Source organism: Cervus canadensis, chromosome 21, assembly GCF_019320065.1.
Source record: "Cervus canadensis isolate Bull #8, Minnesota chromosome 21, ASM1932006v1, whole genome shotgun sequence".
Classification (NCBI taxonomy): domain Eukaryota; kingdom Metazoa; phylum Chordata; class Mammalia; order Artiodactyla; family Cervidae; genus Cervus; species Cervus canadensis.
In genome coordinates, this window is record NC_057406.1 from 20,695,503 (window position 1) to 20,712,382 (window position 16,880).

Consider the following 16,880-nt stretch of genomic DNA (forward strand, 5'->3'; position numbering starts at 1 on the left):
AGTTTCAGCTTCAGCATCAGTCCTTCCAATGAATATTCAGGACTGATTTTCTTTAGGATGGATTGGTTGGATATCCTTGAAGTCCAAGGGAATCTCAAGAGTCTTCTCCAATACCACAGTTTAAAAGCATTAATTCTTCGGTGCTCAGCTTTCTTTACAGTCCAAATCTCACATCCATACATCCTCAGTGTGTTTAAAATTCAGAGTCATTACCATACAAACAGTGGATGTATGTGAAAAACACAATGCTTCATCATCCTGATAAATTGCACAATATTTTGTAAAAATATATTGTTTACCTGAAAAATCTTAGTTAATGGTAAAGTAATCACCATTTTCTTAAACACATACACATATACACTTTTTGTGACAAGCTTAGGTGAAAAACTTTTCTAGGTAAACCTGTGGGCATTACTCAATGACATAAGAATTAAGAATTAAGAAAGGAGTAGAAAGTATAAAACGTTACAGATTCCATCCATTCATTTTTTTCTAGAAGACACATGATGCCCACCTATCTCCCATCTTTCAGCCAGCACCCCAGTTGCCACAGAAACAACAGAAAGGCCTGTGTTAACTTTCTGTTTCCCCAAATCAGGATAAATGAGTGGACTGAAGGATAGAAGACTTCAACTGTTGGGAAAAGCAAGAGAAACGGTTCCTCATGCAACTTTTTCGGACTCCAGATTGATATAATTAGAACCAGGAAGTAAAAGGCAAATAGCAAGAGAAAGGAGATGACCGCTTGCATGGCTTTTATATGGACCTTGGTACTGGGATCTTGGGATTCTTTGCCATTGAGCTGCATCTTCCTGAGATGTTTCCACAGGGAAAAGATTAGTAGCAGAAAAGATGTCAAGGACATAGTAAAGGGTATGAGGTTTCCTAGAATGAACAGGGTCACATGTGAAAGCCATAAAATATCCCTCAGTTTGGTCTTCTGTGTGAAGTTTCCTTCATATTCACTTCTCTGCATAGTCCCACTTACGCTTATAACTACAACTTGTAAAACCAAAATGAATGAAGCTCCCAGAAGCATCATGAGAACTACACTTTTAACTCTCAACTTCAGGTGAAGAAAAGTTCGGCTAGAGAAATTAGCTATCTTCAACAAATAAAATATACTGAGGCTAGTAGCAAGCCAGGTGCTATAATGATTGGTTATTGTCCAGGCAACATGAACAATAGTTCTTACTTTTAAACTATATAAAGCTGGATTAAGCAAAATTAAATACCAATGTATTACCATTACATAGAGCAAAACAATTCTAGATACTGCCACAGCAGTGACAATCCCATCAGTTGAGGAGATCTTCTGTCTTTTGACCCAGTCAATGCAGTTCACCAGTGCTATGAAGCCATCGGCAAAATTTCCCAGAACAAATTGTATTATTCCTAAGATGGAAAAAATGGTCGATAGTAGAGTTATCATGTCTGGAAAGAAAAAAAAAAAAAGCCAAGTCTAATATCACTGTACTGAATCCTTCAATATTCTGACCTTAAATTCTTTGTGCAGCTGATTTTGGGATGTGCAGTGGAGTTCTTGGTTCTTTTAACTTCTCTGACCAATGTCAAGCAGGAAAGTACCAGCATATGTAAATGAAAGAGCTCAGTGCTGTCTTGATGTAATAATTGCTATTACCTAACAGCTCATATTGACTCCTCCTCATGCATATTGTGTCCTTGCACTCACATTTGTGGGATGGGTTTTCTCTTACCTGATGTTGAAATGAAATAAGAATTCTCATTTGCCAGCATGCAAATAAGGACATATTGTGTTGCAAGTTTTCCCTATTTAACCTCCCCATAATTTGTGTTCAACAGATTTAGTTGTTGGTGAGTAAAATTTTTAAACCCAATACACATGCCAGATTTACAAAGAAAGAATTCATGATTTTCTTATCAAAAACATCTAAGATTTTCTTGGGGACACCAGGAAAACCAACACACCATAAAAATTGGTTGCTGATAACCAATACAAAAATAAGACCAAGAGCTGACTGTGACTCAGATAATGAACTCCTTATTGCCAAATTCAGACTTAAATTGAAGAAAGTAGGGAAAACCACTAGACCATTCAGGTATGACCTAATCAAATACCTTACAATTATACAGTGGAAATAAGAATAGATTCAGGGGATTAGATCAGGTAGACAGAGTGCCTGAAGAACTATGGACGGAGGTTCATGCCATTGTACAGAAGGTAGTGATCAAGAAAAGAAAAAGGAATGCAAAAAGACAAAATGGTTGTCTGAGGAGGCCTTACAAATAACTGAGAAAAGAAAGGATGCAAAAGGCAAAAGAGAAAAGGAAAGATATACCCATTGAATGCAGAATTCCAAAGAATAGCAAAGAGAGATAAGAAAGCCTTCCTCAGTGATCGATGCAAAGAAATAGAGGAAAACAATAGTATGGGAAAGACTAGAGATCTCTTCAAGAAAATTAGAGATACCAAGGGAACATTTCATGCAAAGATGGGCACAATAAAGGATAGAAATGGTATGGACCTAATGGAAGCAGAAGATATTAAAAAGAGGTGGCAACAATACACAGAAGAACTGTACAAAAAAGATGTTCATGACCCAGATAACCACGATGGTGTGACCACTCACCTGGACCAGATATCCTGGAATGTGAAGTCAAGTGGGCATTAGGAGGCATCACTATGAACAAAACTAGTGGAGATGATGGAATTCCAGTGCAGCTATTTCAAATTCTAAAAGATGATGCTGTTAAAGTGCTGCATTCAATATGCCAGCAAATTTGGAAAACTCAGATGTGGCCACAGGACTGGTAAAAGTCAGTTTTCATTTCATTCCCAAAGAAAGGCAATCCCAAAGAATGCTCAAACTACTATAATTGCACTCATCTCACACACTAGCAAAGTAATGCTCAAGATTCTCCAAGCCAGGCTTCAACAGTACGTGAACCGTGAACTTCCAGATGTTCAAGCTGGATTGAGAAAAGGCAGAGGAACCAGAGATCGAATTGTCAACATCTACTGCATCATCAAAAAAGTGAAAGAGTTACAGAAAAACATCTACTTCTGCTTTATTGACTATGCCAAAGCCTTTGACTGTGTGGATCACAACAAACTGTTGAAAATTCTTCAAGAGATGGGAATACCAGAGAACCTGACCTGCCTCTTGAGAAACCTGTATGCAGGTCTAGAAACAACAGTTAGAACTGGACATGGAACAATAGACTGGTTCCAAATAGGAAAAGGAGTATGTCAAGGCTGTTTATTGTCACCCAGCTTATTTAACTTATATGCAGAGTATATCATGAGAAACTCTGGGCTGGAGGAAGCACAAGCTGGAATCAAGATTGCCAGGAAAAATATCAGTAACCTCAGATATTCAGATGACACCACCCTTATGGCAGAAAGTGAAGAGGAACTAAAGAGCCTCTTGATGAAATTGAAAAAGGAGAGTGAAAAAGTTGGCTTAAAACTCAACATTCAGAAAACTAAGATCATGGCATCTGGTCCCATCACTTCATCTCTAATAGACAGGGAAACAATAGAAACAGTGACAGACTTTATTTTGGGGGGCTCCAAAATCACTGCAGATGATGACTGTAGCCATGAAATTAAAAGACACTTGCTCCTTGAAAGAAAAGTTATGACCAACCTAGACAGCATATTAAAAAACAGAGACATTATTTTGCTGACAAAGGTCCATCTAGTTAAAGCTATGTTTGTTCCAGTAGTCATATATGGATGTGAGAGTTGGACTATAAAGAATGTTTTGAGTGAGCTCTGGAATTTGGTGATGGACAGGGAGTCCTGGCATGCTGAAGTCCATGGGGTCACAAAGAGTCAGACTTGACTGAGCGACTGAACTAAACTGAGCTGAACTCCTGTACAGTGTTACGAACCTCTGTTCATAGTTCTTCAGGCACTCTATCAGATCTAATCCCTTGAATCTATTTGTCTCTTCCCCTTTATAATCATAAGGGATTTGATTTAGGTCATATCTGAGTGGTCTATTGGTTTTCCCTACTTTCTTCAATTTAAGTCTGAATTTGGCAATAAGGAGTTAATGATCTGTGCCACAGTCAGCTCCTGGTCTTGTTTTTGCTGACCATATAGAGCTTCCCCATGTTTGGCTGCAAAGAATATAATCAATCTGATTTTGGTATTGAGCATCTGGTGATGTACATGTGTAGAGTCATCTCTTGTGTTGTTGGAAGAAGGTGTTTGCTATGACCAATGGGTTCTCTTTGTAAAACTCTGTTAGCCTTTGCCCTGTTTCATTTTGTACTCCAAGTCCAAACTTGCCCTTTACTCCAGGTATCTCTTGACCACCTACTTCTGCATTCTAGTTCCCTATGGTGAAAAGGATATCTTTTTTTGTGTTAGTTCTAGAAGGTCTTGTTAGTCTTCATCGAACCGTTCAACTTCAGCTTCAGCATTAATGGTTGGGTCATAGACTTGGATTACTCTGCTGTTGAATGGTTTGCCTTGGAAACAAAGATCGTTCTGTTGCTTTTGAGATTGCACCCAAGTACTGCATTTCAGACTCTTCTGTTGACTATGAAGGCTACTTCATTTTTCCTAAGGAATTCTTACCCACATTATGAGATACAATGGTTATTTGAATTAAATTCGCTCATTCTGGTCCATTTTCGTTCACTGATTTCTAAAATGTCAATTTTCACTCTTGCCGTCTCCTGTTTGACTACTTGCAATTTACCTTGATTCATGGACCTAACATTCCAGGTTTCTATATAATCTTGTTCTTTACAGCATTGGACTTTAGCATCATCACCAGAATCATCCACAACTGGGCATTGTTTCCACTTTGGCTCAGCCTCTTCATTCTTTCTGGAGCTATTTCTCCACTCTAGTAGCATACATATGTGGAAAAAGCCCCACTGTAAATTACCCACAGTTGAATGAATCTGGCCACAGCCAAGCAGAAAGGATGAAAACTGCTGATGAGATATTCCCATTCTTCACCCACTCGATGCAGTTTACAGTTTACCAGTCCAGTGAGCCCATTTCTCAGCACTCCTAAGACAAGTTGCCACTGCCAGAAAGAGACCTTAATTCCAATTGACATTTTGATGAAATTGTGATATTGTGCTTCACTGAAAACTTTATGATCAAACAGCTTCAGACTGAAATCCATTTGTGATGCCTTCTTTAAAGTGTTCATCATAATTCCAGAAAGTACAGCCAAAATTCTGCTTTGATATAGTTTCAGATCTTCACTAAAACAGTAGCTTATTCTACTTATATTGAAATTTCAGTGTTAAAGCAAATAATTCTGTTAACAGATACAAAGCTTCATGAAGTCATATCTTTCTTATGTAAGTCATAAGAAAGTCAGTTATGATATAATTTCTATAGTAAACATTAACAATGTCCACTTATCCTTGATACCAGTGCAGTTTGCCATTTCTGAACATGACTAAAAGGATGAAGTCAGTACGTAAACAGGCAAAAATGAGACAAACTGGTTTCCACTAATTTGTACTTTCGTCTCCTCTGAGCCGTATGTGCTGCGTGTGTGCTGTCACTACAGTCATGTCCAACTCTTTGCAAACTAATGGACTGTAGCCCACCAGGCTCCTCTGTCCATGGGATTCTCCAGGCAGGAACACTGGAGTGGGATGCCATGCCCTCCTCCAGGGGATCTTCCTGACCCAGGGATTGAACCTGTGTCTCTTATGTCTCCTGCATTGGCAGACAGGTTCTTTACTACTAGCACCACTTGGGAAGCCCTGTGAGCAGCATATTTGAATGCAAATATTTAAGATTTTGACTAGTAATTGCTAGAAAAAAATATATAATCCAGCCTTTATTTGTCACTCATCAATAAGATCCTTCTACCTAAAAGGTATTTTGTTGATTTAATTTCACTTATAGAAATAATGTGGTGGTTCAAACAGTAAAGAATCCACCTGCAATGTGGGAGACCTGGATTCAATTCCTGGGTTGGGAAGATCCCCTGGAGAAGGAAACAGCAACCCATTCCAATATTCTTGCCTGGGAAGTCCCACTGACAGAGGAGGCTGGCGGGCTACAGTCCATGGGGTCACAAAGAGTTGGACACAACTGAGTGACTAACACACACACACATAGAAATAATGTAAGGAAGTTATTTATAGTTCAAACTGCACACCCAAGTGCCAGGAAATATAGCTAGAAATATTAGTACAGAATGTCATTAGTAGTTAAGTCAAAAACTGTAAGCAAGTTAGGCTGGAAATACACATTAGGAGGCTACAAGTACTATAGTGCAGAGTCAGTTATGACTTTATGAAGATATAAATATGAAGTGTGAACTTGAATCCTTTGGAATTTATGAAGAAACAAAAAAAAAACCTCAGGACTGATGTAAGGGTGTATGCATATTATCAAAATGACATGAAGATACATCATGCTTCTAAAGTGAGGAACTTCTTTTTCTTTTACAGTAACTTGTTGCTATTTCAGGTGAAATATGACTAAATGCTCTCCCACTTCCATGTCCTCAATTCCATGTTCTTCTCTTATTTCTGGGCTAGAGAGTGAGCACATTTCCCAGCCTCCCTTACATTCGGTTGTGGCAAGGTGATCAAAACCTGAACAATGTTATTTAAGTGAAAATTTTGTGCAATATTTTAGGCCCATCCCCAATACTCTCCTCAGGGACAGTCCTTCCTATGTCTTTTTCTCCCAGCTTTCTTGAATGGAGAAAACACCAAGCAATCGTCCAAAACCACATGTTAAATATGACCAACTTCTGATCAGCCTGATTCCTTGGATAACTACCTAGAGGAGTGTGCTCACGCATATCAGTACCCTTAAAGAACAATATTAAATGTACACTGAATTTGAGTCACTTTATGCTTTGGAACCTATTTGTCTACTCTGTCTAATGCAGAAACTGAAATTGAGATTGTGTAGATTTGTGTAGAAGCAATTAAATGTTGAGGAAACAGAACTAGGAAATCCATGTGACCTGCAGAGTTTGTGAAGAGTTTCATTTTCACTGGTTTCCAGCTTTCATGTAATTTTTTTTATCCAATTAATCATTAGAATATCTTTCATATAAACTCTCCTGTAGACTGATTTTTATGTCATGGAAAGTTAGCATAAATCAGGATAAGCATGATCCTCACATGATAAGGCTTATGTTCCACCAAGCAGACAGATGATTAAAAATAATAAGTAATTCTGATGTGGAAATGATTTATCTTAACATTTAGATAATGTTGTTACAATATCATAATACCAAGAATTAATAGAGTCATAGAAATTCAGTTGTTGAACAAGGTTATAAATTTATTTCCTATAGTGAAGCTTGCTATCAATCCTACTATATGTCAACACACTTTCTATTTCATCATTTTCCACAAGATTGTAATAAAACAGATCTTCAAGACATTTCCTATAATTATGACATAGACATCATAGATACCATTCTATCTATGCAGAAAGATCATTGAATTAAGCATCATTTTTTTTTTTTTTTTTTTTTTTACCATTCTTACACTGAATGTATTTTTAAGATTGGGAAAACCTAAGTCTTTTGTCTGAAGTTTAAAATGAATTTTTAGGTAACAAAATGGAGGAGAAGATTGGCAATTCAAAGGCCCAATTTTGGTTTTGGGGGAAACTGAGCAATTTTTTAAAAAATATTTATTTGGCTGGGCCGGGTGTTAGTTGCAGCATGCGGGATCTTCAGATCTTCCTTAAGCTATGTCAAATCTTTAGTTGTGGCTTGAGTGCTCTTAGTTGTGGCAGGCTAGATGTAGTTCACTGACCAGGGATGGAACCCAGGTCCTTTGCTTTGGGATCACAGAGTCCTAGCCACTGGACCACTAGGGAAGTCCTGAAAACTGAGTAATTTGACACCAGATCTCAACTTGAAAATAGGTCTTCTTAGTTTGAAACCTCTAAGAAATAATTTTCCTAACTGCATGTGAAATATAGCAGCTATGAAGACATCATGATTATTTTTTTTCCTTCATCCTTACTGTAGTATTTGATTTTTTTCCTAAATTTTTTGACTACTAGTAAAAATCACATATTCTTCAGTACAGTTAATTATACACATATATAAAATTTAATCTAAAAATATTTGTTACATTTGAATTTCACTGCAGGCATCTTTGCTAAGCACATTGTGGTACTAATTTCAGTGGAAAATAGAAATAATGTCCTGAGATAAGCTCAATTCTTAAAAAGACACAAATACAGATTATAAATACTTCATTTGAAGATAATAGCTTAGAATATACATGTGAAATACACATTGCTTCATAACCCTGAAATTATACAACATTTTGTAAAATTAGATTGTTTATCTGAAAAATATTGGTTAGTAGTATCATAATCTTATCATCAGTTTTATAATATTCATAAACACATATATACTTTTCATCATAAGCTTGAGTGAAAGACTTTGCATGTTAACCTTTGGAAATTACTCTGTTATATTCACATTAGAAAAAGCAGCAGAAAGTATAAAGTTTTATAAACACCATCAGCTTATATTTTGCTAGAAGACACATGATGTCCACCTATTTCTTTTCTCTCAGTCAGCACCTTAGCTGCCACAGAAATGACAGAAATGCCTTTGTTAACTTCCTGTTCCCCCAAATCAGGATATATGAGTGGTTTGAAGGATAGAAGAATCCAAGAGCCTCAAAGAACAAAAAGACATGTTCCTTCTGCTGCCTTTTAAAACTCCAAATGGATCCCATTAGAGTCAGGAAATGAATGGCAAGCAAGAGAAAGGCTATCACAGTTTGCATGGCTTTTATATGGACTTTGGTGCTAGGATCTGGGGATCCTTTACCACTGAGCTGCATCTTCTTGAGATGTTTCCACAGGGAAACAATTAATAGCAGAAAACATGTCAGGGACATAGTAAAGGATATGAGGTTTCCTAGCATAAGCAGGGAGAAGGCAATGGCACCCCACTCCAGTGTTCTTGCCTGGAAAATCCCACGGATGGAGGAGCCTGGTGGGCTGCAGTCCATGGCGTCGCTAAGAGTCAGACATGACTGAGCGACTTCACTTTCACTTTTCACTTTCATGCATTGGAGAAGGAAATAGCAACCCACTCCAGTGTTCTTGCCTGGAGAATCCCAGGGACGGCGGAGCCTGGTGGGCTGCCGTCTATGTTGTCGCACAGAGTCGGACACGACTGAAGTGACTTAGCAGCAGCAGCATAAGCAGAGTCACGCGTGGAAGCCATAAACTGCTCCTCAATGTGGTCTTCCGAGGACTGTTTCCTTTGTATTCATTTGTCTGGATAGCCTCATCGTCTCATATCACTGCAACATGAAAAACCAAGAAGAATGAAGTTCCCAGAAGTACTGTGTGCAGTACACTTTTAACTCTCCACTTCAGGTGAAGAAAAATTAGGCTGGTGAAGAAAAATGGCTATCTTCAACAAATCGAATATACTGAGACTAGTAGCAAGCCAGGTGCTATAATGGTTGCTTACTATCCAGGCAATATGAACAATAATTCTTTTAAACTATATAGAACTGGATTCAACACAACTAAATACCAATTCATTAACATTACCCAGAGCAAAACAATTCTGCAGACTGCCAGAGCAGTGAGAATCCCATCAGCTGAGGAGATCTTTTGTCTCTTGACCCAGTCAATGCAGTTCACCAGTACTATGAAGCTGTTTGCAAAATTTCCCAGGACAAATTCTGTTAATACAAGGATGGAAAAAATGGTCAATGGTAAAGTTATCATGTCTAGAAAAAAGCCTCGTCTAATATCACAGTTGTGATTCCTTCAGTAGTCTGACCTTAAATTCTTTGTGCAGCTGATTTCTGGATGGGCAGTGAAGTGCTCCTTTCTTTTAACTTCTGTGACCAATGCCAAGCAGGAAAGTACTAGCATATGCTAATAGAGGAGCTCACTGCTATCTTGATGAAATAATTGCTATTCCCTAACAGCGCAAATTGACTCCTCTTTATGCACTCTGTGTCCTTGCCATGGGATAGATTACTTCATAATTTTCTTTAACGGAGAGGTGAAATCTCATTTGTCAGCATGCAAATAAGGACATATTGTGTTGTAACTTTTCCCTGTTTAACCTCTCCATAATTTGTACTTAACAAATTTAGTTGTTAGTGAGTAAAATTTTAAAAACCAACACCTAGAATGTACAGAGAAAGCCTAAACTATTAGATGGAGCTCAATCATAACTAGGACCATCATCACAATGGATTTTTTTCCTAATACTGGATTTATGTAGAAAAAATTCAAGCTTTTCTTATCAAAACTATTCAAGATTTTCTGGGGAAACCCAAGAAGACCAAAACACCCTATAAGCTGGTTGCTGATAACTAGCACTTATATATAACTTTATTGCTTATAAGCTTATAAACACATTAACTCAACTAAACACACATCCATCTCACTGATGAAATTATTTTCCTATAATTTCCAAAACTGAAGTGAGTTGTGGGGAGGTCATCTGGTTGTAATCCCTTTTCCCAGTAGGCTTTTCCTTCCACCATTTAAAGCTGTCAAAAATAACTCTCATGCTTACGTCTTTAATAAAGTTAATATATTAACTATTTAATATAGTTAATATTTAAATATTAATCTTTAAATAAAATATTAATTTCGTCAATATTTCTTGGGTACTTCAAAAGAACATGTGTTTTTCATTGCACATTCCAAACTTTTCCATATACGAATAATCAGTCTTATTTTTCTCATTTAATTTATTTTTGACTGCTGAAATTTTTTTAGGAAGAACAGATGTTGAAATCAGATGTACTTTTGGATTCTCTTGTTTCAGTTTTTAAAGTAGAAGTTTTTCAGGAGAGGATCCTGGAGTCGGACTGACAGGATGGAAAATCCAGATTCCCTGCTACCGATCTCTGATTTTTTACTCTGTTTTAAAACTACTGTCTGCTTCAGTATACTCCTCAGCAAAATGCAGATAATAACGATATCCTCTTCCAGAGATTGTTACTTATTCATTTGATCCTGTGTCATTTGATACTTCACAGTTAAGCCGTTAGAACTTCCACTTCTGAGTAGAAGAGAGCAAGTGCAAAAAGACAAGATTTTCTCCTACAATGACCAGGATAAGGGGAATAAATTGCCAAATTACATTTTAAATTGATAAAAGAGCTGTACAAGGAAAGAGGACAACTGAACTAAAATCTGGAGTGAGGAGACTCTTTCCAGGTCAAGAGATTATCTGTATATTCAGGACAATCTCTATCAAATCCCACAAATCCTTGCAGAAAGCTGAAAAACTATTCTTAGAATGTATATGGAAATACAAAGCTCCCAGAAGAGACAAAGCAACTTTTTTAAAAAAGGAACATAAAAAAAAAAAATAAATAAATAAATAAATAAAAAAAAAAAAAAAAAAAGGAACATAATTAGACGATTGCAGTTCCTGATATCAAAGCTAACCACTAAATGACATCAATGAAAATAGAGTGGTACTTTCATGAAGACAGACATATGTAATAATGAGGCACAATTGAGAATCCATCTTAACATTTACATTCATGGGCAAATGATTTCAAAAAAGGTATCAAGGCAATCAAGGGAGAAATAGCCTTTATTTTTCCAACAAATGAAGCTAGGACTTCATTAGATACCCACATTCATAAAGAGGCATTTATACCATTATTTCTTACCACGTAAAGATTAAGTCTAAATTGATCTTAGACCTAACTACAAATGCTAGAACTACAAACTTTAGCAAAAAAAAAAAAAATAGCAGAGAACTTTTGTAAACTTGAGTTAGACCTTTTAGACATAACACCAGGAACATGATTCAGAAAATTCTAATCAATTAGAATGCACCAAAATTGAAAACATACTCCCCATGAATACTGCTCCCTGATTGTCATACCCTATATAATTCCCTCCACCTCAGTGTGGTGGCTCAGATGGTAAAGAATCTGCCTGCAGTGTGGGAGACCTGGGTTCAATCCCTGGGTTGGGAAGATACCTTGGAGAAGGAACTAGCAACCCATTCCAGTATTCTTGCCTGGAGAATCCCATGACAGAGGAGTCTGGCAGGATTGAGTTCATGGGATCACAAAGAGTGAGACTTAGTGACTAACATACACACACACACACACAATGTGAAACAGACCTGCGACTTATAATTCTCTCCCCTTCAGTTTGACAAAGACTTTCTAACTTGCAGTATTTGGCAAGAATGAAGGGCTTTTGCAGTTGACTTCAGTTCAGTTGCTCATTCGTGTCTGACTCTTTGCCACCCCATGGACTGCAGCACACCAGGCCTTCCTGCCCATCACCAACTCCCAGAGTTTGAGTTGGTGATGCCATCCAATAATCTCATCCTCTGTCGGCCCCGTCTCCTCCAGCCTTCAATCTTTCCCAGCATCAGGGTCTTTTCCAATGAGTCAGCTTTTCGCATCAGGTGGCCAAAGTATTGGAGTTTCAGCTTCAACATCAGTCCTTCCAATGAATAATCAGGACTGATTTTCTTTAGGATGGACTGGTTGGATCTCCTCGAAGTCCAAGGTACTCTCAAGAGTCTTCTCCAATACCACAGTTCAAAAGCATCAATTTTTCGGTGCACAGTTATCTTTATAGTCCAACTCTCACATCCATGCATGACTAGTGGAAAAATCATAGCCTTGACTAGACAGACCTTTGTTGACAAAGTAATGTCTCTGCTTTTTAATATGCTGTTGCTGTCTAGGTTGGTCATAACTTTTCTTCCAAGGAGTAAGCGTCACTGCAGTCACCATCTGCAGTGATTTTGGAGCCCCCCAAAATAAAATCTCCCACTGTTTCTCCATCTATTTGCTTTGAAGTGATGGGACCGGATGCCATGATCTTAGTTTTCTGAATGTTGAGCTTTAAGCCACCTTTTTTACTCTCCTCTTTCATTTTCATCAAGAGGCTCTTTAGTTCTTCTTCACTTTCTGCCATACAAGTGGTGACATCTGCATATCTGAGGTTATTGATATTTCTCTTGGCAATCTTGATTCCAGCTTGTGCTTCCTCCAGCCCAGCGTTTCTCATGATGTACTCTGCATATAGGTTCAATAAGTAGGGTGACAATATACAGCCTTGATGTACTCCTTTTCCTATTTGGAACCAGTCTGCTGTTCCATGTCCAGTTCTAACTGTTGCTTCCTGAACTGCCTACAGGATTCTCAAGAAGCAGGTCAGGTGATCTGGTATTCCCATCTCTTTCACAATTTTCCACAGTTTATTGTGATCCACACAGTCAAAGGCTTTGGCATAGTCAATAAAGAAGAAATAGATGTTTTTCTGGAACTCTCTCCCTTTTTTGATGATCCAGTGGATGTTGGCAATTTGATCTCTGGTTCCTCTGCCTTTTCTAAAATCAGCTTGAACATCTGGAAGTTCGCGGTTCACATATTGCTGAAGCCTGGCTTGGAGAATTTTGAGCATTACTTTACTAGTGTGTGAGATGAGTACAACTGTGCGGTTGTTTGAGCATTCTTTGGCATTGCCTTTTTGGGATTGGAATGAAAACTGACCTTTTCCAGACCTGTGGCCACTACTGAGTTTTCCAAATTTCCTGACATATTGAGTGCAGCACTATCACAGCATCAACTTTGAGGATTTGAAATAGCTCAACTAGAATTCCATCACCTCCACTAGCTTTGTTCATAGTGTTGCTTCCTAAGACCCACTTGAATTCACATTCCAGGATGTCTGCCTCTAGGTGAGTGATCACACCATCGTGATTATCTGGGTCATGAAGATCTTTTTTGTACAGTTCTGTGTATTCTTGCCACTTCTTCTTAATATCTTCTGCTTCTGTTAGGTCCATACCATTTCCGTCCTTTATTGAGCCCATCTTTGCATGAAATTTTCCCTTAGTACCTTTCTTGAAGAGATCTCTAGTCTTTCCCATTCTATTGTTTTCCTCTATTTTTTGCATTGATCATTGAGGAAGGCTTTCTTATCTCTCTTTGCTATTCTTTGGAACTCTGCATTCAAATGGGTATATCTTTCCTTTTTTCCTTTGTTTTTCACTTCTCTTCTTTACACAGCTATTTGTAAGGCCTCCTCAGATAGCCATTTTGCTTTTTTACATTTCTTTTTCTTGGGGATGGTCTTGATCCCCGTCTCCTGTAGAATGTCATGAACCTCCATCCATAGGTCATCAGGCACTCTGCCTATCAGATCTAGTCTCTTAAATCTATTTCTCACTTCCACTGTATCATCAAAAGGGATTTGATTTAGGTGATACCTGAATGGTCTAGTGGTTTTCCCCACTTTCTTCAATTTAAGTCTGAATTTGGCAATAAGTTCATGATCTGAGCCACAGTCAGCTCCTGGTCTTGTTTTTGCTGACTGTATGGAGCTTCTCCATCTTTGGCTGCAAATATAATCAATCTGATTTTGGTGTTGGCCATCTGGTGATATCCGTGTATAAAATCTTCTCTTGTATTGTTGGAAGAAGGTGTTTGTACTGCCCAGTGCCTTCTGGTCAACTGCTGTGACCAGTTGGCAAAACTCTATTAGCCTTTGCCCTGCTTCATTCTGTACTCCAAGGCCAAATTTGCCTGTTACTCCAGGTGTTTCTTGACTTCCTACTTTTGCATTTCAGTCCCCTATAGTGAAAAGGACATCTTTTTTGGGTGTTAGTTCTAGAAGGTCTTGTAGGTCTTCATAGAACCGTTCAACTTCAGCTTCTTCAGCATTACTGGTTGGGGCATAGCCTTGGATTACCATGATATTGAATGGTTTGCCTTGGAAAGGAACAGAGATCACTCTGTCATTTTTGAGACTGCATTTTGGACTTTTTTGTTGACTACAATGGCTAATCCATTTCTCCTAAGGGATTCCTGCCCACAGTAGTAGATATAATGGTCATCTAAGTTAAATTCACCCATTCCAGTCCATTTTAGTTCACTGATTCCTAGAATGTCGACATTCACTCTTGCCATCCTGTTTGATCACTTCCAATTTGCCTTGATTCATGGACCTAACATTCCAGGTTCCTATGCAATATTGCTCTTTACAGCATCAGACCTTGCATCTATCACCAGTCACATCCATAACTTGGTGTTGTTTTTGCTTTGGCTCCATCCCTTCATTCTTTATGAAGTTATTTCTCCACTGATCTCCAATAGCATATTGGGCACCTACTGACCTGAGGAGGTCATCTTTATGTGTCCTATCTTTTTGCCTTTTCACACCACCGTTATGGAAGAAAGTGAAGAAGAACTAAAGAGCCTCTTGATGAAAGTGAAAGAGGAGAGTGAAAAAGTTGACTTAAAGCTCGACGTTCAGAAAACTAAGATCATGGCATCTGGTCCCATCATTTCATGGCAAATAGATGGGGAAACAGAGGAAATAGTGGCTGACTTTATTTTTCTGGGCTCCAAAATCAGTGCAGATGGTGATTACAGCAATGAAATTAAAAGACACTTACTCCTTGGAAAGAAAGTTATGACCAACCTAGACAGCATATTAAAAAGCAGAGACATTACTTTGTCAACAAAGGTCCGTCTAGTCATGGCTATGGTTTTTCCAGTGGTCATGTGTGGATGTGAGAGTTGGACTATAAAGAAAGCTGAACGCCGAAGAATTGATGCTCTTGAGCTATGGTGTTGGAGAAGATTCTTGGGAGTCCCTTGGACTGCAAGGAGATCCAACCAGTCCATCCTAAAGGAGATCAGTCCTGGGTGTTCATTGGAAGGACTGACGTTGAAGCTGAAACTCCAATACTTTGGCCACCTGATGCAAAGAGCTGACTCATTTGAAAAGACCCTGATGCTGGGAAAGATTGAGGGCAGGATGAGAAGGGGATGACAGAGGATGAGATAGTTGGATGGCATCACTGACTCGACGGACATGGGTTTGGGTGGACTCCTGCAGTTGGTGATGGATAGGAGGCCTGGTGTGCTGCTGTTCATGGGGTCACAAAGAGTTGGACATGAGACTGAACTGAACTGACTGTTCATGGTTTTCTCAACATAGTATAGAAAAGTCCTAGCCATAGCAATTAGGCTAGATAAAAAATAAAAAGTGCCCAAATTGAAAAGGAAGAAGCAAAACTGTCTTTATTTGCAAATGGCATATGTTAAAAAAAAAAAAAAAAACAACCTAAAAACTCCACACACAAAACAAGAACTGCTAGAACTAATAAATTCAGGAAACTTACAAGATATAAAATCAATATCCAAAATTCAGTTGCATTTCTGTACATTAACAATGAAACATCATAAAGATTAGAAAAACAATCTCATTTATAACTGCATCAAAAAGAATAAAACACCTCAGAATAAGTTTAACTAATCAGGTGAAAGATCTGTACACTGAAACCTGCAAGACATTCAAAGAAACTGAAGAAGGTGAAGAAAATAATAAGTAGAAAGCTATTCCATACTCATGGATTGGAAGAATTAATATTGTTAAAATATCCATACCACCCCAAGAGAGCTATAGATTGAATGCAAGCTCCATAAAAATTATGAGTTTAATTAAAATATTAAATAAATTAATTAATATAAGAATATTCTTATAAATTTATAATTTGAAATTTTTTATTTTTTTATTTTTATTAGTTGGAGGCTAATTACAATATTGTAGTGGTTTTTGCCATACATTGACATGGATCAGCCATGGATTTTCATGTGTTCCCCATCTTGAACCCCCCTCCCACCTCCCTCCCCACAAGAATGGTGGAAGAGAATGAGTCCACATAGATAGTCGATAGTTTTAGATAGTTGGAAGAGGAAGATTCAGGGATTTAATGATTTGTGTGACACTAATACCCACTATTGTTCTTTCAATTTTCAGAAAAGACAAATTTTACTTCTACACCAAAAATTTACATCTTCTCTTGGTTCTGAATTGTCATTATCTTACACTTCTCTTCAGTCTCCAAATCAGCATTTTATAAGTTTCCCTAAGTGAGCAG

At 37.9% G+C, this 16,880-nt stretch overlaps 1 protein-coding gene and 1 pseudogene across 1 annotated transcript; both read right to left on the reverse strand.

Annotated features, from left to right (window-relative positions):
• Positions 1-514: 514 nt before the first annotated feature.
• Positions 515-1,432, reverse strand: LOC122423048 (taste receptor type 2 member 31-like). Its single transcript, XM_043439794.1, has one exon. It carries the CDS (start codon positions 1,430-1,432, stop codon positions 515-517), a length of 918 nt encoding a protein of 305 aa, XP_043295729.1.
• A 7,085-nt stretch (positions 1,433-8,517) lies between these two features.
• Positions 8,518-9,712, reverse strand: LOC122423862 (annotated as a pseudogene).
• Positions 9,713-16,880: the final 7,168 nt, after the last annotated feature.